This window comes from Capsicum annuum, chromosome 7 (assembly GCF_002878395.1).
Source record: "Capsicum annuum cultivar UCD-10X-F1 chromosome 7, UCD10Xv1.1, whole genome shotgun sequence".
In the NCBI taxonomy this organism is placed as follows: domain Eukaryota; kingdom Viridiplantae; phylum Streptophyta; class Magnoliopsida; order Solanales; family Solanaceae; genus Capsicum; species Capsicum annuum.
Window position 1 is genome coordinate 225,163,414 of NC_061117.1, and position 25,445 is coordinate 225,188,858.

The 25,445-nt window shown below is 34.3% G+C and overlaps 2 protein-coding genes across 3 annotated transcripts; both read right to left on the minus strand.

Moving 5' to 3' along the window:
- Positions 1–3,828: 3,828 nt before the first annotated feature.
- LOC107877430 (probable L-type lectin-domain containing receptor kinase S.7) lies at positions 3,829–6,246 on the minus strand. The gene has a single exon (XM_016724080.2). It carries the CDS (start codon positions 6,039–6,041, stop codon positions 4,056–4,058), a length of 1,986 nt encoding a protein of 661 aa, XP_016579566.2. The 5' UTR covers positions 6,042–6,246; the 3' UTR covers positions 3,829–4,055.
- A 4,649-nt stretch (positions 6,247–10,895) lies between these two features.
- Positions 10,896–24,086, minus strand: LOC107878810. 2 transcript variants are annotated; one of them, XM_047393377.1, is made up of 12 exons: positions 23,614–24,086; positions 18,745–20,876; positions 16,907–17,596; positions 15,940–16,617; positions 14,552–15,437; positions 14,105–14,449; positions 12,775–13,124; positions 12,488–12,685; positions 12,115–12,245; positions 11,832–11,923; positions 11,650–11,756; positions 10,896–11,346 (listed from the first exon to the last, which is right to left on the minus strand). In XM_047393377.1, exons 1-11 carry the CDS (start codon positions 23,786–23,788, stop codon positions 11,713–11,715), a joined length of 5,721 nt encoding a protein of 1,906 aa, XP_047249333.1. In that variant the 5' UTR covers positions 23,789–24,086; the 3' UTR covers positions 10,896–11,346; positions 11,650–11,712. The 2 variants fall into 2 exon arrangements, with proteins under 2 accessions (XP_047249333.1, XP_047249332.1); XM_047393376.1 differs by having other exon boundaries at positions 14,105–15,437.
- Between the last annotated feature and the right edge of the window lie 1,359 nt (positions 24,087–25,445).

Sequence of the window (25,445 nt, forward strand, 5' to 3'; positions counted from 1 at the left end):
ATATATATATATATATATACATATATATATATATATATAGTTATATAGTTATATACTAATTTATAAAATATATACACTTGTATACGTTAAATATATACGTCTATAGAAGATATATACACATATATATGCACTATTCAATATATATGTACTACTTTAAATAAAATACACTACAATATATACACACACTATATATATAGTTATATACTAATTTATAAAGCATATACACACGTATACATTAAATATATACTACTTTAGAAGATATATACACACATATGCGTACCATTCAATATATGTACAACTTTAAATAAAATATACTACAATATATATACACTATAATATTTATACACACTATATATATTGTTATATACTAATTTATAAAACATATACACTACAACTTCGTAACATATACACTGTACAACATATATACGTCTATAGAAGATATATACACATATATACGTACCATTCAATATATATGTACTATTTTAAATAAAATCTACTACAATATATATATACTACAATATATAATTATATATATAGTTATATATTAATTTATAAAGCATATACACATGTATATGTTAAATATATACGTCTATAGATGATATATATACACATATATAAATTAATAATACTTGATAGTAAATTAATAATATATTAAAACTAAGTTATAGTTAAATCCAATTTGAAAAAAAAAAAAAAAACGGACCGGTTAACCGGCGGGCCCTAACCGGGCTTGGTCCAGGCCTGATTAACCGGGCACAAATCAATAAAAAAAAAAAACGACCCGGGAATCAGTACCCTAAAGCCCTGGGGTTTATCGGGCCATTTTTGTTAATGGGCCGGGTCAGCCCGGCCCGTTTGACACCTTAACTGAGCTAGATATTGTGTTAAAATCGGTGACAAAAAATATCACATAAACATTAAAGAAAACATTTGTATTCGGTGGGAAATCGGAAAAATTAATTCGAGTAATCCATATATAATCAATCAGATAAGATACTGTGTAGTTCGAATTGGGATGAATTTTAAGAAAATTGAATTTTGTAGCAAAAAACAAATTGGTAATTGGATGAATTTTCAAAATTTACGAATAATCCACACAAAATCTGTCACGTAATGTACGTATCAGATGAATTTAAGAAAATTTAAATTTTTAGGGTAAAAATCAAATTGGAAATTGGAGGAATTTTACAATTTTTTTTAACGAACTCACATAAAATCAGCCACGTATGAGTTTTAAGGAAATTGAAATTATTAGGGTAAAAACCAAATTGGGGATGGGAGGAATTTCATAATTTTTTTTAACGAATTCACATAAAATCAGCCACATAATATACTTTAGAATACAAATTTCGGATGAATTTTAAGGAAATTGAAATTTTTAGGGTAAAAAAAAATTGGGGATTGGAGGAATTTTACAATTTTTTTTAATGAACTCACAAAAAGTCCACCACGTAATATACTGTAGAATATGAATTTGTGATGAATTTTAAGGAAATTGAAATTGTTAGGGTAAAAATCAAATTGGGGATTGGAGGAATTTTGAAATTTTTTTAACGAATTCACATAAAATCAACCACATACTATATTGTAGATTACAAATCTCGGATGAATTTTAAGGAAATTGAAATTGTTAGGGTAAAGAAACAAATTGGGAATTGAAGGAATTTTGCAATTTTTTTTTTACGAACTCACATAAAATCAGCCACGTAATATACTGTAGAGTATGAATTTTAAGAAAATTGAAATTGTTAGGGTGAAAATCAAATTGGGGATTGGAGGAATTTTGTAATTTTTTTTTTAACGAATTCACATAAAATCAGCCACGTAATATACTGTAGATTACAAATTTCGGATGAATTTTAAGAAAATTGAAAATTTTAGGGTAAAATACAAATTGAGAATTGGAGGGATTTTATAATTTTTTTTAATGAACTCACATAAAATCAACCACGTAATATACTGTAGAGTATGAATTTTAAGGAAATTGAAATTGTTAGGGTAAAAATCAAATTGGGGATTGGACGAATTTTACAAATTTTTTAATGAAGTCACATAAAATCAACCACGTAATATACTTTAGATTACAAATTTCGGATGAATTTTAAGAAAATTGAAACTATTAGGGTAAAAAACAAATTGGGGATTGCAAGAAGTTTACAATTTTTTTTAAGGAATTCACATAAAATTAGCCACGGAATATACTGTAGAGTACGAATTTCAGATGAATTTTAAGAAAACTGAATTTTTTAGGGTAAAAAACAAATTGGGGATTGGAGGAATTTTACAATTTTTTTTAATGAATTCACATAAAATCAGCCACGTACTATACTGTAGAGTACGAATTTCGGATGAATTTTAAGGAAATTGAAAATTTTAAGGTAAAAAATAAATTGGGCATTGGAGGAATTTTGCAAATTTTGTTAACGAATTCACATAAAATCAACCACGTAATATACTGTGGAGTACGAATTTCGGATGAATTTTAAGAAAATTGAAATTATTGGGGTAAAAAATAAATTGGGGATTGGAGGAACTTTACAAAAAAAAAAAAATTAACGAATTCACATAAAATCAGCCACGTAATATACTATAGAGTATGAATTTTGGATGAATTTTAAGAAAATTGAAATTTTTAGGGTAAAATTTTTTTTGGAGATTTTAAGAATTTTGCAGTTTTTTTAACGAATCCACACAAGATTAGCCACGTAATGTATTGTGGAGTAGGAATTTCGGATGAATTTCAAGGAAATTGAAATTTATAGAGTTAAAAACAAATTGGTTGGGGATTGGCAACGTTTTTTAAACGAATTCGTATAAAATTAAGCAGGTAGATTATAAATTTCGGCTGAATTTGTTAAGGAAATTGAAAACAAAATTGGGGAATGGGTACAAAATGAGGCGAGCCAGCTAAGGTATTGTTGAAACCCAATTGTGTCGGTTTTGAGAATTTGCAACGACGCAAAATGTGAAAGAATTTCTATATGTTTTCTTCAATACTGAGCGGGATATTAGTGATTTGCACAGCTCAGTCAGCTTTTTCATTTCTTCCTCTCTTAAATTGTCATCAATTGGTCTCCTCCCGCAAGCCACTTCTACAACAGTATATTCTTCCAGTTTTTAAGTGTTGAGACCGGACTCTTGTCATGGATCCATGAGTCTTGCTAGCCCAAAATCTCGTTCCCATCAAGGATAATATCGCTCGTTTTTATGGGAAACATTATGGGAGGGAGATATGATTATTCCTTTGTGGCCTCACATAGCTCAATCCAAAAGTTTGAAAACTTCAGCAAACCCCACATCCATATACTCCTTTAGATAATCAGACAAGTCAATATCAACAAACAAGATTGGTTCTTTAGGCTTTGAACTATAATATCTCAAGAACACCATCAACTTTTTCTCCTCACTCTTGTAACCAATCCAAGAATTAATCAAATCCCTACTATTTAGATCTAACTTCACATTTGCACGTCTTTATCAAGACCTATAAGTAATAATAAGTTCTGTAAATTAGAATTTGCATCTGCGAACTACGCAATAGATGTTACATATCTTTAATGGATTTGCAAGGCAAAGAATGTTTTACAAATCTTTATCTGTCCAGATGTTGGACCAAGGGTCTGTTGGAAACAGCCACTCTACCTCCACGAGGTTGTGGTAAGGTCTGCGTACACTCTACTCTCCCCAAGCCCCACGTGTGGGAACTCACTGGGTATGTTGTTGTTGTTGCACTTGTCCAGATGGACGGCTCTCTCGGAAATCAGAATGACGTTCAACATTCATAACTACTGTTAGGAGTAACAGAAATAAAAGTAATTGTAGACGATGAAACAACTGACATGTCAATTGGATTAAGATTGAACAACCTTGAAACCTTTCAGGATAATAGACAATAGCATAGAGTTCAATATATTGGCTTTGAACTCAGGCTACTAAACTTTCCTCATTTCAAACAATAGTCAAAACTAATGTATATCAGCTCACATGAAAATTGGAAACAAAAAAATGAAAGAATTTCTAGCTATATATTGCAGAAAATTCACAAGACTATTGCTTCAATCTACTCTGATTTCTAACTCATCTTCACTGTCCGAGAAAATGTCATCAATACTGAGCGGGATACTAGTAGAGAAGGTCAGAGTCGGTTTCAGTTTTGGAACAAAGATAGGCTCTGCCTCATTGTTGAGGATCTGAAATACTCTCCTCATACAAGGCCTTTCCGCGCTATCAGGATTTGCACAGCTCAGTCCAACAAGTAGCAGCTTTATCATCTCTTCCTCTTCGAAATCTTCTTTAAGCCTTTTGTCTGCTGCATCAATAATCCTACCTTCGGAGTAGAGTCTCCAAACCCAATCAACCAAATTCACCATTTCATGACCACTCCCTTCTCCTTCAATTGGTCTCCTCCCGCAAGCCACTTCTAGTATAACCACACCATAGCTGAAAACATCAGTTTTTTCAGTTGCTTTTCCATATTGCAGGTATTCAGGAGCAAGGTATCCCATTGTTCCTGCTGTAAGTGTCGAAACCGGACTCTTGTCATGATCCATAAGTCTTGCCAGCCCAAAATCGCCAAGCCTCGCATTGTAGCTCCCATCAAGCATAATATTGCTGGCTTTTATGTCTCTGTGAATCACCTGCTGCTCACATTCTTGGTGCAAATAAGTCAGAACAGACGCCAAACCAACTGCTATATTGTACCTATAAGGCCACTTCAGCGGATTCCCATGCTCGGATTCCTGGTATAGCACCTTATCAAGACTCCCATTAGGCATAAAGTCGTAAACAAGAAGTAATTCTCCCTTCTCAATGCACCACCCTTGTAGCTGAACTAAATTTTTGTGCCTTAAACATGCTATAATCGACAATTCAGCCCCGAACTCAGTCTTACTTTCATGACGGTGCTTAGATCTTTTCACTGCAGCAATAGAGTTCGAATCCATGAAAAACGCCTTGTAAACAGTACCAAAGGCTCCATTGCCTATAATCCTGCTCGAATGAAATCCTCTAGTAGCTGTCCTCAGCTCCCTGTAACTAAACTGCCTCGGTCCAGTAACAAGCTCAGCTTTCAAGTACTTCTCTGTGTTAACACCCCTCCATTTCTTGAAAGAAATCCAACCAAAAGCTACAAGAACAACACAAAAGAACACTGGACCACCAATTCCGAAAACCAAACCAAGACTCCTATGATGTTTATGTCCAGAATCCTGAACAATAGGAGGCTTCACAACCACAGAATTATCAGAAACATTATGAGGATCACGATTACTCCTCGGCTTCACACCGCTAAATCCAAAAGTCTGAAACCTCCAATTCTCAATAGTATGCAATTCAGTACTCCCCTCAGTAGAAGCAGCAAACCCCACATACATAAACTCTTTAACATATTCAGACAAGTCAATATCAACAATCAAGATTGGTCTTTTAGGCTTTGAACTAGAGTAACTCAAGAAAACCATCAACTTTTTCTCATCACTCTTGTAATCAATCCAAGAACTAATCAAATTCCTACTTTTCAAATCAACACCAGCTAACATCAAATTAGCAGTCTTAATCGAAATAAGACTATCAATATCAAGACCAACATGATTATCATCAGGATCATTAAAATGCAAATCCTGTTTAGTATCAAATTCAACAGCAACAAACTTGTTCTTAGTCAACTGTGATGAATTCACCAACCCCAAAAACCCACCTGGACTACCCAATGTCTGATTATCAGGTGAAAGAAAAAAAGCCAATCCATCACCATATGAACTTGGATTAATATTATACACAGAAAAAGCAAATCTTGTTGAAAATGACACCATTTTCTTGGTTTCTTGATCAAGAAAAGAGATGGGGTTGTTGTAAATGAGTGAACCAGAACTAGAAGATGGAACTTGAAGCTCTCTAGTAAGACCAACAACACCATTACGCAAATATGAATCACCAAGAAGTGTAAAGTTTCGAAGTGTAAAAGATTGCATATCAAATGTACAATTTTGTGATGATACTAATAAGAAAAAGTTGAAGAAAATCAAGAAAAGGTTACTAACCATGGTGAATGAATTTTTGGCAAAAATGAAAAAATTTTGGAGTGATTATTTTTCTGCTTTTTTCAAGAGGAAAAGATGTTGAATTTACATATGGAAAAAGGTATAGTGGAAATGGTGGGGGAGAAAATGGGGTATAAACGGTTATGAAAAATAGGCGCCTACGGATTTTGGTTCACTTAACATTGAAGAAAGATTTTACAGAAAAAATTTATGACATATTATTGTTGTTATTTAAGAGGTAGGATTGATATATCACTTATTATGCCTTCCTATATTATATTTGTCTTTGAGTCGGACTTTATTGGATCTATCAAAAATAATTTTTTTATTTATGGAGTATGTAAAATTTGAGATATTATTATTGTTATTAAGAGGTAGGACTAATATATCAGTTATTATGTCTTTTCTATATTGTTTTTACCTTGAGTCGGCGTCTATCGAGCTTCTCTATCTATGGATTATGTAAAATTTATGACATATTATTGTTATTTAAGAGATAGGATTAATACATCACCTATTATGTCTTTTCTATATTATATTTGTCTTTAAATCGGATGTGTCGGATCTATCAAAAATAATTTTTTTATTTATGGAGTATGTAAAATTTCTGAGATATTATTATTGTTATTTAAGAGGTAGGACTAATGTATCATTTTTTATGTCTTTTCTATAATGTTTTTAACTTGAGTCGGGTCTATTGAAAATAACTTCTCTATCCATGAATTATGTAAAATTTATGAGATATTATTATTGTTATTTAAGAGGTAGGATTAATGTATCACTTATTATGTCTTTTCTAAACTTTTTTTGTCTTGGGTAAGAGTTTATCGAAAATAGACTCTCTATTTATGGACCACGTATAATTTATAAGATATTATTATTGTTATTTAAGAAATAGGATTAATATATCTTTTCTATACTGTTTTTATCTTGAGTCGGGATATATCAAAAATAATCTCTGTAAATTCACTTTGCAGGAATATTCTGGATAGATTGTTGCTATTATTTTGATTAATATATCACTTTTGGTACTTGACCAAATATTGATAATCCTCAATTTTAATCTTTGATATATTCAATTATTATATTTAAAATTCAATTAATTGAACTATATGACTTATTAATAACTCTGGTGTTCGAAAATCAAAATAATTCATATTCATTTCGACTAATTTTACGAAATATTTTCTACACCTCACTAATAACCGGTATGAGATAATTCTATCCAATAAAATTAAAATAAATAGAAAAAATTAACCTAATGTTTTGTCTTTTGCTATTATATTTAGATTATTTTTAGAATTTTGGTCTATTTAAGTTTGAAAGAAGATAGAAAATTTACATAAGTACAATTATTTTTTTAACAAAAAGAACAGGATTAATAATACTTTTGATCTTTCGATTATTTGTAAATTTAAGTTTTAATCATCATGACATCTGACAAAGATTATTTAATCTTTAATTATGAAATGTGTATTCTTTTTATTCTTTTGCTAGTGAACAATCATAATTTTCTTGAAGTACTAGCTGTTCCATTATATAGTTACTCGTATGAAATGAAATGTGTATTCATTATTACTTCACATTTGATTGTAATATACTTCTTAATATAATCAAATATAATATCTGTTTCTATAAAAAAAAAATACATGACAAATCAGATCGATGTGTTAATCGTATATTACAAAGGTACTTTATAATGGAGGGACCAAAATACTATATATTATATTATATATAAAAAGTTAGAAAGAGTATAATAATGTATGAAGGAATATAATAGAACTTATAACGGTAATATAGATATGCAGACGAATTTGGAAGTCCCTACTTGTTGGGGTGGTGGGGTCCCTACTCAATACTATAATATAAATTTATATAAATATATAATGTTTCAATATTATTTACTATTGTCATGATTAATATGTATCTTCGTAATTAAACTACTATTTATTGCTTCATTTATTTTGTATTGGTTAATTTTTGTTATATTTGTTTTCCGATTTATTTCGTATATTTCTGTTTTGAATCGATAGAAGTAACTTCTCTACCTATAAAAATAAAGATAAGATGTGTATATTTTATTCTCTTCAAATTTTATTATTAAAATTACATTAGGTATATTATTGTGATAATCTTTTTGAAATGTTTTTTTTTTGAGTATTCCTTATCTGAAATTTTGAATTTTACTCTCAACTTCATCGAAGCCAAAAATAACTTTGTTACTTCATACAATAAGACCGTGGTGGTGAATATGTGTACATTCTATCTTCTCTCAATCTCATTTTGGAATAAGTTCCTTATCTTAAATTCTAAATTTCGCTCTCAATTTCGTCGATCCTCTCAAGTTTTTTATCATGTAGAAAGCAAAAATAACTTTGTTACTTCATATGCAAAAAGATTATAAATGTGAAATACGTTATATATTCTTCTATCTTCTCCCGACCTCATTTTGAAATAAGTTAGCTTTTTTTTTTTTTGTAATTATATATATATATTTTTTGTAATTATACAGAGAGCACACAATTGTATTTATTCAAAGTGAATTTTGGGTCCTACTAACATGTATCATTGGAGAGTGGAGACACTATAAAATTCAAAATAAGCCGTTGTACGAGAAAGTTTGGTCCTATTCTATATTTTGTTTGACCAATTATTAATACTACATAATTTGGCTCTATGTATAAATAATAAAAATATATTGATGGAAAAAGAATAATTGTACTCCTACTATATTCTCTTAGTTATCCATTTGCTAGCATGGTTATTCATTTCGGGATCGTTTGGTACACTAAATAGGATAAAGAAAAATATTTTTCTCATGATGTATCGAATAATTTCTTACTTATTGTCTTTTGTAAGAAATTATCATAATTGAATGAGTTAGTGAAATAAAAATATAAAGTAATTGATCATAATTAATCAGTGTTGGAAGTCAATACGTAAATGCATATTATGCATCTATTGATTCAATATAAGTACCGATATAGATGAGCTTTTATAACCTTTATAATCATTGAATTGCTTTTAAATAGTTTAATTTTATGTAGTGTAAAGAAAATTGTAACTTTTGTAGCTGAAACTTTCAAAATTTTGAACTTTCCTTTTGCAAATGAGTTCTATAAATTTAATAAGTACTATATTTATGATGAAGCCATTCTCATTAACAGAATGTACATTCTAACAAGTGATTTCACAGTTTACCATTCTATATTGAATGTATTACAATTATTTACTAATTTATTAACAGGGTATCTATAACAAATTCCCAGCATAAGTGAATTATTCAAAATCTTCGAATAGCGTGGCAGTTGTGCTTTTAAATTGGTTTCGGTTCTCCTGTTTGGTACTCGCTTTAGAGTTCGACTAATTCAAATTCACATCAACAAGTCCTACTTTGAAAGGTAAAACTATTCCTACCATATTTAATTTTATATTCAAGGCCAACACCCGAAATCTTTAATTAAAGATGAAGAATTTTAAGTTAGCAAAGCAGCGGTGTTTTGCTATTGGATTCGCTTGTAATGTTTGTTACGCGCTTTGAAGGTCAACTAATTCACATTCATATTGACAAGTCCCACTTTGGGAGGTAAAGTTACCCCTAACTTCACATCCAAAGCTCGTAGAAAGACCTTTGATGAAAAATAAAAAAAACACTTACCACTTCATCATACCGTTTAATGGAAGTCCGAAGTTAAAAGGGCTAATTTTTAGAGCAAAAATGTCAAAGGGGACAATGAATAGCGATTTACGCGTCATTGACCCACCAGCAACTTCTAAATTGTTAGATCAAGAATGTTTTATCCCATTTATTTTTTTTTTCAACATTCAATATTCCTTTTGATACTTCTACTTCAAAAATTAGTCCTTCCAGCTTCGAACTCGTAGAGAGGTTGTGTTATGCCATCTAGGAAGGTTGTCAATGTCAGAGAATCACGAAAGGGAACAATGCCCTCGGTAATCAACAATGACTCTGAATACAAAGTGATTATTGGATCCACTTTCCACTTTGTTAAATCTATTAAAGTCTATAATACTACTACTAGGTCTATAGAGCCGTTGAGTGTTCAAATTCAATTCAATAATCCTTCATATTAGTTCATCACGTGGAATGAATAAAAAAATCATATTTTTCATTGTGCAACCACTAAATAGGCAAAGTAAGAGCTCTTGAAGTACACCCCAACTTGCTTCCTTATTCATTTCATTTAAGCTCAATTAGGAACAGATGGATTTGTGGAATCTAGCTACAGAATAGCTTCGTACTAATTCGTTCGTTCATCTTTATTTATTTATATTTAACTCAACATATTTCTTGAGAAATAGTAATAAATAAAAAGGTAATTTTATATATATAAATCATCTAAATATTAGAAAAATAAATAATATTTAATAATAAAAATAAAATGCTAAATTATATCATGATTTTTTTAAATTGAACAAATAAGGTTAGACAATTACTTTTACTATGTCATACAAGTAAATATGGACAGAGGAAAGAGTAGAATCTAAACAAAATATACTTCATCTATCTAAGCATAAAAAAAAGTCCAATTTTTGAAATAAAGTTTAGTCTCATAGTTTTGATTTAATCCAATAGAATTGAAACACCTCTCTATTTAAACGAAATGGCACTCAATAGAACGATCAAATATCACAATAAAAGTAATCCACGACTCACATGCTCCTAATTTTCTATACGTACTTTGCTAGCTTCCCAATTCAAGAAGTATGGAAAGTACCAAACATTGGGAATTACACATAGACCGTGGACGAGGACAATGAGAAGGGAAAATCACAAAACTTGATGACTGACTAAGGGAAAGACAAAGTAAGAACATGATACTAGAGACATTGAAACATATGTCGGAAAGGCCTCCATTATAAGTGATACGAACAAACCTTGGGACATAACTTAGGCCAACCATACCTCTACCACTGCCTTGAGCCCTTGATCAATCCTCCGCTATGATCTCTTAGCCATTTTTATTCATGACAACATGCATTCACCTTCTCGTTTCAATCAAATTATGTCAAAAGAGAATATCTAAATCTTACAAATACACAATCATAGTATTGCTAGTTGCTACTGTAGTTCTGTTTTCTAATCATCTCAGGTTATGATATGCCAACCTGCAACCTACTTGGTACAAAAAGGTTCCAACGTATTTACATTAGAAAGGTTTTTGAATCACTGATATTGGAAGTGAACATGTCATAAGGGAATTTTAACGACAGCATGCACAGCCGATAAGAAGGCTGGCATAGCAAGAATCACCTTCGCATATGTACAATTCATGTATACAAAAACCTGTCCAAAAAAATAATATAAAGTCGAATTAGTAAATTGGCAGGTTTTAAGGAAATTGATCATTAAGGTAACAACAACAAAAGTGTATGGGACACAAGACAAGGAAACTTGTCCGGACTCTCCAAAAAACGTTGTAGTACCCATGTCGGATCCTCCGAAAATGCACAGCCATTTAGGAGGATCCAACACGCACTTGGCGGCAGTTTTGAAGAGTCTGAGCTACATAGATTTCTAGTATATGGTTATGACTAACGTAAACAATAAACTAGAAATGACAAATTAACATGGGAACGAAGAGCCAACCTTGTCTTCGAGCAGAAGCACTACCCCTGTACTGACACGTTCTTGAAGACTAGGAAAAATTAATCAGATCGGTGTAGGTCTCTGCTGAACCTTCCTAGGTACAAGTACTACAAAGAAAAAAAGTTGCTAAAAGCAGTCAAAGAAATTCCATTAGTTATCAAATGAAAGGCGGAAAAAGATACCTTCGTCCATACTGCAGAAACTTTCTGGGGGAAATATGGAATCAGGGTCTATTCCTTGCTGCATAGGTAGGGCACTCGCCACATTGGGTTTGCTGCAGAACATCCAATTTCAATTGGGAGATATGTTAACAGGCAATAACAAGCTAAAAAATGTTAAGGTGAATTTTTTTTTTTACTTTATTGTTTTGTAAACTATTAAAAAACTACAGTCAGCATCAAATATATTGAGAATGAAGGCCTGAAGATTTAATGCTTCGGTGCTATAAAGAATTGATTTGATCACCTGGCCCATGAGGGAATAAATTTTCGGATGGGTGCATCTTCATCCTCATCCTCTTCATCATCAGAGCACTGATAAGGTGAGATCTCGTATGATTTCTCTAGACTTTTCTTGGTACCACACTCAATGTCACCCTGTGCAATTAATAAACACATGCCAGTGTGAGAAATGAAAGCAAAAATTTACAATGAACGTTTATCAGAATATAAAAAACAAGCTTTCTGTCTATAATTAGTTATGTACAAAATTTGTCAGGCAAGTTGCCATTAGGGCTGTGACCTAACAACTTCAGAATTCTGAAGAAACTGGAAAAATAGGGCAAGGCATAAGAATTACGAGAATATGATTAAAAAACCTTTCTACGTGGATGCATCACCTTTTCATGGTCTATAGATTTATCAGAAATGTGACATCTTCCTGTTGATGGTGTTGCTTGAAATGAATCATTTCTCAAAGTTTCAGTTGTCTTGGGTTCACTCTCTTGCTTCTTGGAGTTCTTTCCAACTCTTTCTTTTTCTTTTTGACACATATCCACTTCAGTACTACATTTCTTTTTAGCCATCGTCTTTTCATCCTACAGAAAAAAGTAATCGATAATTAGTACCAGAACAGTAAAACAGAAGCAGAGAAGGGAGAACACTGAGTAAGACGAATGTTGCATACATTAGTGGGAAGTCCTTTATCTTTCTCTGCTCTTTTAGCATGAGTTTTATCGTCCTGCTCTCTCTGCTGTCGCCGTGCCTCTTCTACTCGCTTTCGTTTCCTTTCCCTCTCATTTTTTTCTTCTACTTCCCTCAGCCTTTTCCTTGCTATTGCATCAGCTTCCTTTTTCTTCTTTTCCTCTTCCTTCCTTTTCTTGTGCAATTCCAATTGTTTCGAGTTTTCTTGCTCTAACCGTGCCCTCTCATGCTTCATTGCTTCCTTCCTCATCTTACGCTCGTTCTCTTTTTTCTCTTCCAGGCGTTTTGCAGCTTCAGCAGCTTCCAGAGCCTTCACTTTTACATCTCTCTTTACTGTGGACAAACAATAAATGTTTGTTTTACTGATCAAAATAAGCAATGCTGGGTGGGAAATAACATGTTGGACCTTCAAAGATCGAATTTTCTTTTGCTTCCAGTGGTAAAGGATGTAGTATCTAAACAAGATGTCACAGGCCCCCCTTTGTGGGAATAGAATACACTGGGTTTGTTGTTGTTGTTCCAACAGTGATACATTATACGGGAAAATCCAATTCAGTGAAAGAAAACAACTATGCCTCAATTGCAGGCAAGTTGGGGCCGCTTGGGCTCAGGTATATAAATTTTCATGTCGCTCCATTTAAACTCTTCTCAATCCACTATTATCTAAAATAAAAATAAAAGGCACTAAAAGTTCTCTTATTTTCTACTGGCATTCTGGCATATACATATCTAATAGGAATCAGAGTCTCTAGAAAATGTTGGACTTAAAGTAAGCATAATTATAGAAGCATGTTACTCTGCTAGCAGAAAAATGGAGGTGCTATTATTGCATAAGCAAAGGCAAATTAGATATTGCCGTTGAATACTTTTGAAAGAGCCATTAAAGCTTCAAACTTCAAAATCTCAAAGCTCCGAGGTCATAATGTGAGAAGCATGATAATCTATAGAAGAACACTGGACATGCTACAATGACAACCAAAGGCGAACTGGCTAATACCATTGGACTTCTTTAGGGGGAAAAGAGCTAAGTTTCTAACCTCCAAAATCAGCAACCAGGAAGATCAGGTTTATCGATGCAAAACACCACAAAATTTAATTGTATAAATACCAAGTTAACAGAAAGCTTAATTTACTTGTATCAATATCCTACTCTGCTAAGTTCTACCAAGACAGGATACTGTTTGATGCTAACAAGTAGTCCCGTCAAAAAAGATCATCAAGAATGTTCCAAATCCATTTTTTTATCCTTTTATTTTTCTTATAATGAATATAGTTCTAATTTTTTCTGAAAAAAGAAAAGATGGAAAATTTACCTGTACATACAGCAGCTGCTTGTTTCTGTTGGACCAGTGGAACAAATGAAGTCACATTTGAGACAATGTTGTTACGACTGGGCCCTTTTTCTGAAAGTTTCTGTCTCTCTCTCTTAAAACTGGATTTAGCTGATAATTTTGGCCTACTAGACCTCCTAAGGGATTCCTTACCTTGTTTAATTCCTTTTGCACTCGTTAAAGGAGTCTGTTTTACCTTTGCTGCACTCATATTTTTTAAGCTACTTCCAAGCTTTCTCTTCGCTTTGTTATGGTGCTCAGTGCAGCTAACATCTGTATTGACAGAGTCTAAACTTCCCCTTGCATGAGACCTCTCAGCTGCAGAAACTGAAGCAGGAGCATTCAGACATGAATTAGTTATTGATGCAAGTGGTAGCCTTTTGACATGACTATTCACTACTGTGGAATATAATTCATCACTGATTTTACCAGCCACATCTGCAGTCTCATTCTCCTCACTACTATTGGGATCCTCCTCAATTGGGAAACACATGAGCTCTGGGTTTAAGTTCAAACCCTTCTCTGAACTGCTTGAATGTGATGGGATCCTTTCCCAGAACTTTCCAACAGGAGACTGGTATTGCTTTCCTGATCTTGCTTCAAATTGGCATCCATAAGAAGGTTGATAATCAGAACAAGGTATCTCCAGTTTAGAATCTTTCAGTTCATCCACACAGCTATAACTTGCCCTAATCTGTCTGTTGACATCATCCTCTGACAAGAAGGTGCTCAGATCCAGGTGCTCAAGAATCCCATTAGGTAAAGATTGATATAGATTTTGAGTGCGATCAAACCCAAAAGAAGATGTGAAATGAGATAAGGGTGTATGCGCACTTGCTGATTTGCAGATCTGCTCCAGAATGCTAGCACGCTGAATTGTTGTCTCATAGTTGATCCCAAGCTGGGCAATATCTAATTCTCCATCTGTTGCTGAGGTATCAATAATAAAACCCTCAAGCATGGGCTTAGATTGATCAGCATCAAGTATGTCTGAGCCTCTACTTTGGGGAGAAGAGAAAACAAAAGATTGAGAACATAAGCTCTGCTCTCCAATATGAGATTGTCTCTCCAAACAAGTCCGATTTTCAGGATGATCCAACTCAACATTCTTTTCAAGGTGCAGTAAGTCTGGACTATCTTGTTCATCAGAGAACTTTTCAGCATCTGAAAGGAGTTCATGCTCCTCTGCTGTTTCCAGTTCCTTTTCAGCTGGTTGTTGGAACAAACTTGATACATGGGATATACGTAACAATTTGTCATCAGCAGAGGAAGCAGACTCCGTTCTGTTGTTTTGCTTTTCGAAACATATCGCATCCTGCAGATAAATGACATGGAAGAAATTATGTCCAAGATGAAGTTAAGTTAACCAGCTTGAGTAATTAAGCTAAATGATGACAATCTTGTTTAAGCAAAGACAAGACTTTCTTTCTCCTATTTTCTTTCTAACACAATAAGGGCGTATTTTATTCATAATACATGGTGCGATGCAGTAAATGACCCTGGCAGTGGCTCAGATTTAATAACTTGCCTCAAAAAGATCAAATTAGACTCGAAGAAAATTTGAGTCATCACACAACCTAAAAGCATTAGTTTGTCAAATGGGCTTCCATGACAAGCAGAATTTACAACCATGCAGTTATTAATTTGCCCAAGGGGTCACAATTGCCAAAGGCAAACACACTAACAAGGAAGCTATTTTTCACATTAAATTATTGGGTACACAAACGAAGTCTGCTTGTGTACACAAAAGTATACACAAAAGTATCTCTGCATCATTTGGAATATGGAAAGGAATAAATTAATTTTAAGTACAGTACCGTTTCAGTTTGCAGCTTCCGCAAGGAACCAATTCCTTCTTTCAAAGGACAACTTATCTTCTCAGATACACCCATATTAGAACTCTTGGCTCGGGAAGGTATATGTTCCATAACACTGGCTGTTTTTTCTTGACTTCCGCTGACGTTTAAGCTTACAGCATCCATCTGTGCCTGACAAAGCTTTGCCATTTGAGAGCTTGGACAAACAGAAAAGCAGTTACTTTGCTTATCTTCAAGTCTTTTCCTCTTAAATTGTGGCCATGACTCCAGCTGAACAGATCTGAACCTTCCATCAAACAATGAGGACTCCCTTGCATTTTCAATTTCACTTGATACCCAAAGATCGAGATTCTCTTCATCATTGCATCCAGATTGCTGGGGCCACGTGAGCATGTCATTCTCTTTCTGATGGGAATCCCTATCCATATAGTGCTTGCCACACGCATCACCGTGACTATTTTCACCATCCAAACAAGATAAATTTGGATCATTTGGCATGCTAAGCTGTTTCTTCGCATCTGAGTAACTGGAAGTCGGATCTTCAAGTTCAAGTTCCTTCACCAAATAATCCTGGGAATCCCCGGTCAAAGTTGAGAAGTGAAGTGTAGCAGCAGTTTCATTGTTGACAGCATATGAGGCAGGTAGACATTGAGTATTCCTGTCACAACTTTTCCCTCCCTGTCCAGCCATGGGGGAAAATGTAACAGTGTTAGATAAGCTTGAAAGCAATGCATAATACACTATTGGTAAGCAAAAGTTGAGCTATATGTCAGCAGAACATTGTTCTGCATGGATACCATCAACATTGTGTAGCTTCTGAGTGTTTACTACTTATAACAAATATAGACTACATAAAGAGTTCATACAAGGAATATATTGATTGAACTTAAACAATAGCATCTCCTTCTGAAATAAAATGCCGTTAGCAAGAGGGCAGGTTTTAAGCTCAAAGTGCTTCTTCACGTACCACTTCATTTAGCAGCTTCAATAAGGAACCACTTCCTTCTTTCAAATGACAATTTTTATTCGCTGGTATACCAGCATTAGAACTCTTGGTTCTGAAAGGTGTATGTTCCACAACATTGTCTGTTTTTTCTTGACTTGTGTTGAAGTTTAAGCTTACAGCATTCATGTGTACCTGATAAACCTTTGACATTTGAGAGTTTGGAAAAGCAGAAAAGCAGTTAGTTTGGTTATCTTCAGTTTTTTTCCTTTTAACTTGTGGCCACGAATCCAGCTTAATAGATCTGAATCTGTCATCAAACCAGGGTTCCCTTGTAGTCTCGAGTTCCCTTGATACAGAGAGATTGAGATTCTCATCATCATTCTGTCCAGATTGTAGAGGATTCCAGGTAAGCATGTCATTCTCTTCCTGATGGGAATCCCTATCCATATCACACCTGACACGTACATCCCCATAACTGTTTTCACCAGTAAAACAAGATAAATTTGGATCATTTGGCGTGCAAGACTGTTTCTTTGCATCTGGGGAAATGGAAATAGGATCTCCAATGTCAAAGTCCTGCGCCAACCAATGCTGGGAATCTCCAGACGCCTTTTTATTCAAATTTGAAATGTGAGGTGTAGCAGCAATTTTGGTGTTGGCAACATTAGATGCAGGTAGACATTGAGCAGTCTTGTCACAACCAATACCTCCCTGTTCAGCCATGGATAAAAAAGTTCAACCTCAAATAAGCTTGAAAACAATGTTTAACTTTCTCTTGCTAAGTAAATCTTGAGTTACATGTCATCAGAGCATTGTTCTTCCTGGCTACCACAAAATTGTGTAAATTCTGCCTGTTTACTACTAAAAGCAAATATAGACTACATCAAATATCCAAAAAAAAAATCATGTAAGGAATAGACTGATTGAACTTGCTAATAAAGTAGCACATATTGGTTATTTTCCTTCTGAAATAGAAGGTCGTATTGCAATGAAATCAGGTCCTCAAAAAAGCTTCTTCTTGTAGCAGCCAACGCATCCAACCTCTAATATTAAAAAAGAGGTCAACCGTCTTCCCTTTGCCCACTTGACTAAATATTGAAAAGGATATAAGGTGCGACAGGAAATAGAATATCAGGTTTCTTATTTCGATGAGTTACTGGAGTTGCTCCCAGAACTCTGAATGCAAAAAATAATGGTAGTGCACTGTTAATTTCAAAGATGAGTCGTATAACTTTGTGTACCAGCCCGCTACAGGAAATATGGCATGAGTATAAGTTTTGATCACATTATGAGATAGATATTCTCTTTCAAATCTAAAATGTCACTGCATCCAGAACAAACTCAACAAGTTCATAGTTGAACTTAATAACGAAGGCAAAAAACTTATTAAAATTTTCTGGCACAACAACCTTTAGGATTTATCAAGAAGTAGATGGTTCTCTTCCAAATTATTACAAAAATGATTAAAGCTACTTTTTATCAGATATTTGAAGATTTTCCCCAGACAACATGGTTATAGCGAACAAAAGATACTTTAAGATTTTCAGAGTCTGCAGGCATCCAAATTCAGCAAAGAAATACACACCGAATGCATAGAGTTCTAAACTTAGGAGTACCTAAAACTTAATAAATGTCACTAGCTTATATAACAAGCTATTTTGCAGATCTTTAGTGAGGACGTCCTGATTAATGCCAAATCAAGAGACCTGCTAATATACTCCAAGATATCCTAAAAATAGATAGTGATGTGTAAAATGAAGACGAAATAGATATAATGAACATAATAATTTTCCATGCAGCTTTACAGTGAAGCCCAAAAGGAATGCATGTAAGACAAACATATGTTTGCAACAACATACCACTTCAACGTGCAGCTCTACCATTGAATTATATGATTCCTTCAAACTGAGTTCACCATTAGCATCTGCATCGTGATGACCAACATCATTTGACAGTGTCTCATCATCATGCAGATAAGAAGATTGTCGTGGACATTGTCTACCACTTGTCTCATATTTAGTATTCCTTGATGCATGATGTTCATTCATATCCGAGGCACGTCCATTCATTACGGTAACAGAAGGCTCTCTGTTTTCCATAGTAGATGAACTCCCTGGAAATTCATTACGCTTACTTGAAATTTCTCTCTCAAGTGTTGACTGCTCCCGAGAGAATCTGCTATCTACAGGACTACCAGATATCTTCTTTTCTGAGGTCGGTTCTAGTGTTGTATTGGAAATTTTATCTGTTGATTTCATGCTCTTCTCCTCAAAGTTAGGAGATAAGGTCCTCTGCAGGTTACACTCTTCTGTGTCATCAAAGTCAAGTTGCTTTGGCTTCATTGGCATAAAACAATCATGTGGAGGACTGGCAACCAGATGTTCCACTCCCACTTTTGGTTTAGAATTGCCTGTTCTAGACCTACAAGGAGGAGATCCTTCCATCACAACTTCAGTGTTACCTTGCTGATTATGAGTGTCATTGTTATCAGAGGAAGGAGTGATCGATTTACTGCCAATTGGATAATGAGTATCGCAATTTTCATGCGAAGACTTCTCCGAGTCAGCAGACATGGAACCCGCACCTCCAGAACCAGCAACAGTGGAAGTATCAACAGGCTCTGCTATGACTTGACCGCCCATGTTACTTTGTGGCTTTGGGCTCTTATGATCCAAGACAGTAGAAGGTTTAACTGATGTCAAAGGATCAAGATTGTTAAATAACACTTCTGATGATCCACCAATTGCTGGGGCAAAAACACCACTGCCCACCCTATCTGAAACTGTTGATATAGCGGCATGTGAATCATCACCCAGACAAGGCAATTTTGGGGCCATACTCCTGGATCTTGTGATTCTACCACAATAACTACCATTCTTCTTCTTAGTCTCTTGGTAGCTTTTGACAATTGGTTTGTGAAAACTAGATGTATTAGCTACTTCCAATGACCTACCTGACACACAACCTGCAGAGTGTGCTTGGGTATGATCATCTTTCTGAACTGCGTCAGCAGGACCATCCACTTTAAGAGAGTCATTTATACAGTTCAGTTGTTTGCAATTACTTCTGGACCTTGTGACTCTATTTACTTCAGTCCCCTCATGCTGATGTACTTCTACAAATTCCCTTAACTTGCTGACTTCAGTACCAACAGGAAAAGATTCTGACAGGTGGTCTGGCTTGTCCGAAAAATCAATTAGTGGAGAAGCAGACAAACTGGTGCCTGTGGCAGCAAAATTGCAACTATTTTTACGTGTTGAATGGCTTTTCTGAGCTATAGCAAAAGAGTTATCCACTTCTGTTGTATGACTTCTCTCAGCAACATTAGACAACCTATCTACTTTCTCATTATGATTCACACACTCAAGAGTTTCGGTAGATGCTTTATGCTTAGAATTTTCACCAGTGTGTAAATTTATCTCTCTATCTTCTTCACAATTTCTTTCAGCTGACTCCTTAAATCCACCACTACTATTACTAACTACACGAGGTTCAGACCATTTTTCTGACTCATAATTGTGATCAACTTGTTCAGAAGTAGAAAGACCAATCCCTATAGGAGCAACATCACACTTCTTCTGGCAACTGGAGCAGCTTTCTGCTTCTGCTTGTGCACTATTTCGAAGCTGAAGAGCCTTTTGCCTAGACTTAGACCTCTGAATTCTAGCTAGCGACAAGTCTAAATCATTAAAACTGTTCAAAACTCTTGCATCCGTCTGATCTAGGGGAGAGTTAACACTTACATCAGGCTCAGGAACAGTATTCAGAGCACATTCCTGATTATTATCAGGATCTACAGCTGCATTAGCTGCCCCATCTTCCGGGTGAAGGCCTTGGTTGGAAACATGAACCTCCAAGAACGTCCCATGAGACATATCTTCATCGTCATCTCTGACAACTGGCCTCTTGTTCAATGAGCAGCGAGCACTATCATAGCGCACAGTAGGTGGCCGTGGAAAGCATTCAGAAATCAGCTGTTCTTTGTTCAGCTCTGCCAAAAAAAAAAAAAAAAGAGAGAGAGAGAGAGAGATAATATCATCTAAGCGCTCCTTCAACAAACCAGAACATGAAATTATCCAAGTGTAGAAATGAAATTGAAAACTTCAAACTTACATTTGTTCAGGAAAAAGAAAGACACATTGTTGAATAGAAGTAGTATTTGAAATCCAAAATAAATGACAAAGAGTATATAAACAAGCATGTTTTCCCCATATCAGACAATAGAAAAAGGGGAAGTGTGAAGAAACATTAAAATCCTTAACTCTCTGCTGTTCGAACTACAAAATCTCAATTTTTGACAGATAATTGGGAGAATGTGGATGGAGATAAACAAGCAAGTTTTCCTCTTTCAGTCACATTTAGTGTGTGCTGAGTACCACTGCACACACTAAGCATGTTTTTAAGAAATATTTAACTACTCTCTCCGTTTCAGTTTACTTGCCGCTATACCAAAAATAGATATTTCATTTAATTTGTCCACTATAGCAAAATCAAGAGAGTCTTATTACTTTGTTTCTTATACTATCCTTATTACTCCCTCCGTTCACTTTCACTTGTTAAATTCCATTTTACAAGAGTAAATTTGACTAATCTTCGGAGCAAAATTGAATTAGATTAATTCAATATTAAAAATTTAGATGTTCAAAAACTATATGAAAAACACTATAAGTTGCAATATTTCTCATTTTGATACAACGAAAAACTACACCTTGAAATGTTGGTCAAAATTTATGCAGTTTGAAACTCGAGAAGCGAAATATGATAAATAAAAGTGAACAGAGTGAGTAGGGTCAAATTTAGAGTTTCAGAACATCATTTATAAGTTAATTTACTAATATGGACCTCTAACTAAAGCTTTTAGTGAGTTAGATCAATGCGGGCCAAGTAATATGAATCGGAGTATGTATATGGAAATCAACCCAAAGGTAGAACTTGACTTGAATCTTGTACTCGCATACGCCTAAGTTCATACCAGAACCCTGGAACACTTTGAACAACCAAAATTGGGGATAATAACAAGCAAAAGTTGTTCAAAAGATCGCAGGAAAACACCATTAGTGGCATGGGACAAGGTTTGTATACCCAAGAAATTTGGTGGCCTCAATGTAAAAGGGTATAGGAAGTGGAATGAAGCATCAATGGGTAAATTGTTGTGGCAAGTATCAGAGAAACAAGATGTTTTATGGGTTAGACGGGTACATGGGGTCTATATAAAACAACATATGAATGTATGGGATCACAATCCTCCAGGTGATTGTAGTTGGTATTGGAGGAAGCTAATAGCTCTAAAAAAGGATATGGCTGGATGGTATCAGGATACGAGATGTGTCTCGAGCCGGGGGTCTATCGGAAACAGCCTTTCTACTTCTTTAGAGGTAGAGGTATGGACTGCGTACATCTTACCCTCCCCAGACCTCACTATGTGGGAATACACTGGGTTTGTTGTTGTTGTTGTTGTTGTTGGTATCAGGATACGAGGTACAAGCTGACAAAGAATGGGATTTACTCGGTAACAAGGAGCTATAATGAAATGTTAGGGATGCAGAACAGGTTGAGAGTAGCTAATCTTGTATGGACAAGGTTTATGCAACCAAAACAAAAATTCATTATTTGGTTAGCAAACCAAAACAGGTTACTAACCAAGGCTTGGATGCTAAGATTGAAAATGCCCGTAGAAGAGGAGAATTGTTGTCTATGTAACGCAGGTATGTTAGAAACTCCACAACATATGTTTGTTGAATGTGCTTGGGTTACCGAGGTTCGAGATGGGTTGTCACAATGGATGGGTGTGCCTATGGTCAATAGGGATGTACTTAATAGTCTAATATGGTGGGGACAGAGAAAATGGAGAAAACTGAAGAAGGAAATAATGGTGGCTGCATGGAAAGCAAGGAACTGGAGGATATTTTGACAGATACATGTAAACACACAATTCACGATCACACAAATTCAGGAGGAGGTGAGGGATAGGTTGGGAGTACTGCAAGCAAATAAAAAAGTAGAGAAAGTAAAAGATGTATTGCTCAAGCTGGGTTGTGGATAGTGTTTAATTTCTCATAGTTCTTCTAGTATTAAGTTTGAGTTTACCTTGCCTGTAGGAGTTGTTTTGTATTTCTTTGGTAGCATGTCCTGAGGCCTGATAACTTACAGGTGCTCTTTAGTTTGTACAGAATCAGAGAAATTTTGGAGTAATGGTAATATTTCACAGTTGTTACCAAAAAAAGAAAAAAAAAAAACAAGCAAGCTTGAAATGTTGGTCAAAGTTCATATTAACAAATATTGGGGAACGGAGAGAGTACTAGTCAAATTTAGAGTTTCAAAGCATCATTGATAAGGTTAATTTAGTAAAATACATCTCTAATTAAAGTTTTCTTAAAAGTTGCGTCAGATCAACAGGAGACAAGTAATACGTATCAGAGTGAATATGTATATGCAAATCAACCCAAATGTAGTTATCAACCTGCATCCTAATCTGCATAAGAACCTAGAACACTTAAAACAACAAATACTGGCGATAAATAACAAGCAAAAAATAGAAATGAACAATTAACTTTGAGATTTAATTAAGATTAGCTTAGTAAAATACACTGTATAATTAAGGTTTTCTTAAGTAGTACGTAACAGAGTGATTGACCTGCATCCTACAATAGCATCGGAACCCTAGAACACTTGAAACAGCATAAATTGACGATTATAACAAGCAAAAAAAGCTAGAAATGAACAAATACCTTTGAGATTCGACAACTGTTGAACATCGAAAAGCCATAGGGGAGGATTAATTCCTTGAATTTTACATTTAGTAGCAAGGTGTTGACTATACCGGTCAGTATGTTGCTTAACTAATTCGATTATTTTGTGCTTTCTATCGAAGATTTCAATGAACAGATCTTCCACCGTTGACATTGTTCATCCAAAAATTACACCTAAATCTACGCCGTCCGGTTACTGTGTAGATGTTCCAGTGGTGTGGGGGGGGGGGGGGGGGGGGGGGGGGGGGGGGGGGGGGGGGGGGGGGGGGGGGGGGGGGGGGGGGGGGGGAAGAGAGTGAAGAGTGAACGTTGAGGAAGAGGAATGGCAGAGATCAATTTTGGATTGAGCGGGGATTTAGCCATTTAGAACTTTTCAAATTTTAGTGACCCATGAACGACGTCGTTTGTCGCACTTTCCCAAGGAGTAAGGTATAATGGTTTCGCGATAAAATTCAAGATTATTGGGATATCTTATTATGGATTAACAAATAAAAGGATAATTATTTTAAGATAATCCGGATAAACTACAGGATTATTGGGATATCTTATTATGGATCAATAAATAAAGGAATAATTAAATTTGAAATAACTTGTTCCCAATCAAATAAATCCTAAGAGCAAAACTTATACATTTTTTATTTATGTTTATAGTTAGTGATTTTAAGCTTTAAAAACAAAAATAAGTTAATTCCAACTTATGAAAGCTATAAGTCCATCTAAATGGGCTCTTAATTTTGTTTTGAAGATGAATATTAAAAACCTACCGATATGTCATGAATAAATAATATTTTTAATTCTTTTTAGAAAAATCTACTCTGTTATAAAATATTAATGTATGTGAATATCCACTACTTCATAAATTTACTTTCACTAATCTTCTTCGTCTTAAATAATTACTCCTTCACCATTGTACACGTTATTATAGATATAACTTTCACACCCTTTAACCTTCCCGTAATCTTCTTGTTTATTGTTATGTTATGATCAACTTTTTGTATGTCTGTATGAACACTATAAATAGAGGCAGGCATACGAGAAATGAAAATCTCCCACCTCTTGTTTTCTCTCTATATTTTTTGTCCATTTAGTTATTCACACTATTAATCGTTTAGCTTAGTTTGAAAACAACTCCTAAATTGTATAGCCAAACGAGAGCTAATTTTTCTTATCTACATAAATACGATTTACTCTTTTTTGAAACCTAAATTACCAAGCAAGAGTGCTCAGAGTTGGAGGAACATAGTTAGTAATTGATAAAGATGAATATTGCGCAGAATTAATTAAGATGCGCATAAGTTGATCTAAACACTATGATTATAAAAAAAACTCCAAAAAGGTACAATATAATATAAAACTATCAATCGACCAAGTTCTTAAGGGCTCGTTTAGTTGTGGAACATGTTGTCTCAGGATTAACTATCATGATAAGCTATTTCGGAACTGTTTTCTCATTCTTAATGCGGAACAAAAATAACACTATAATTCTAAATAACTAATCCCGATATAAGTTATCGAGTAATTTTATCCCAGTTAAATATTAGATAAGTTCGTCTTAAAATTAATCTCATGACTAGTTATCCTGAATGCTTCACGCCGAACGAACGGTTAGTTTGTCCGAATTAAGCCCTATTTAGTAGCTGTTTGGCCATGAAAATTATATATTTTTTTTTTTTTTGAAAAATTGTTTCACTTTAGTGAAAAAAGTAAAAATAAAATGCGTTTGGCCATGAAAATTTCAAATACAATTTCGAAATTGTATTTGGAAAACACTCATACTTCTTTCACAAAATTTCAAAAACAACTTTTAATTT

Coding starts and splice junctions, on each gene's coding strand:
- LOC107877430 (XM_016724080.2), bottom strand. CDS start 6,041: ATGGTTAGTAACCTTTTCTTGATTTTCTTCAACTTTTTCTTATTAGTA.
- LOC107878810 (XM_047393376.1), bottom strand. CDS start 23,788: ATGTCAACGGTGGAAGATCTGTTCATTGAAATCTTCGATAGAAAGCAC. Junction 16,618..16,906: donor TGAAGCTGCTAAATGAAGTG/GTACGTGAAGAA, acceptor ATGGCTGGACAG/GGAGGGAAAAGTTGTGACAG. Junction 11,924..12,114: donor TTTATTCCCTCATGGGCCAG/GTGATCAAATCA, acceptor GATGTTCTGCAG/CAAACCCAATGTGGCGAGTG.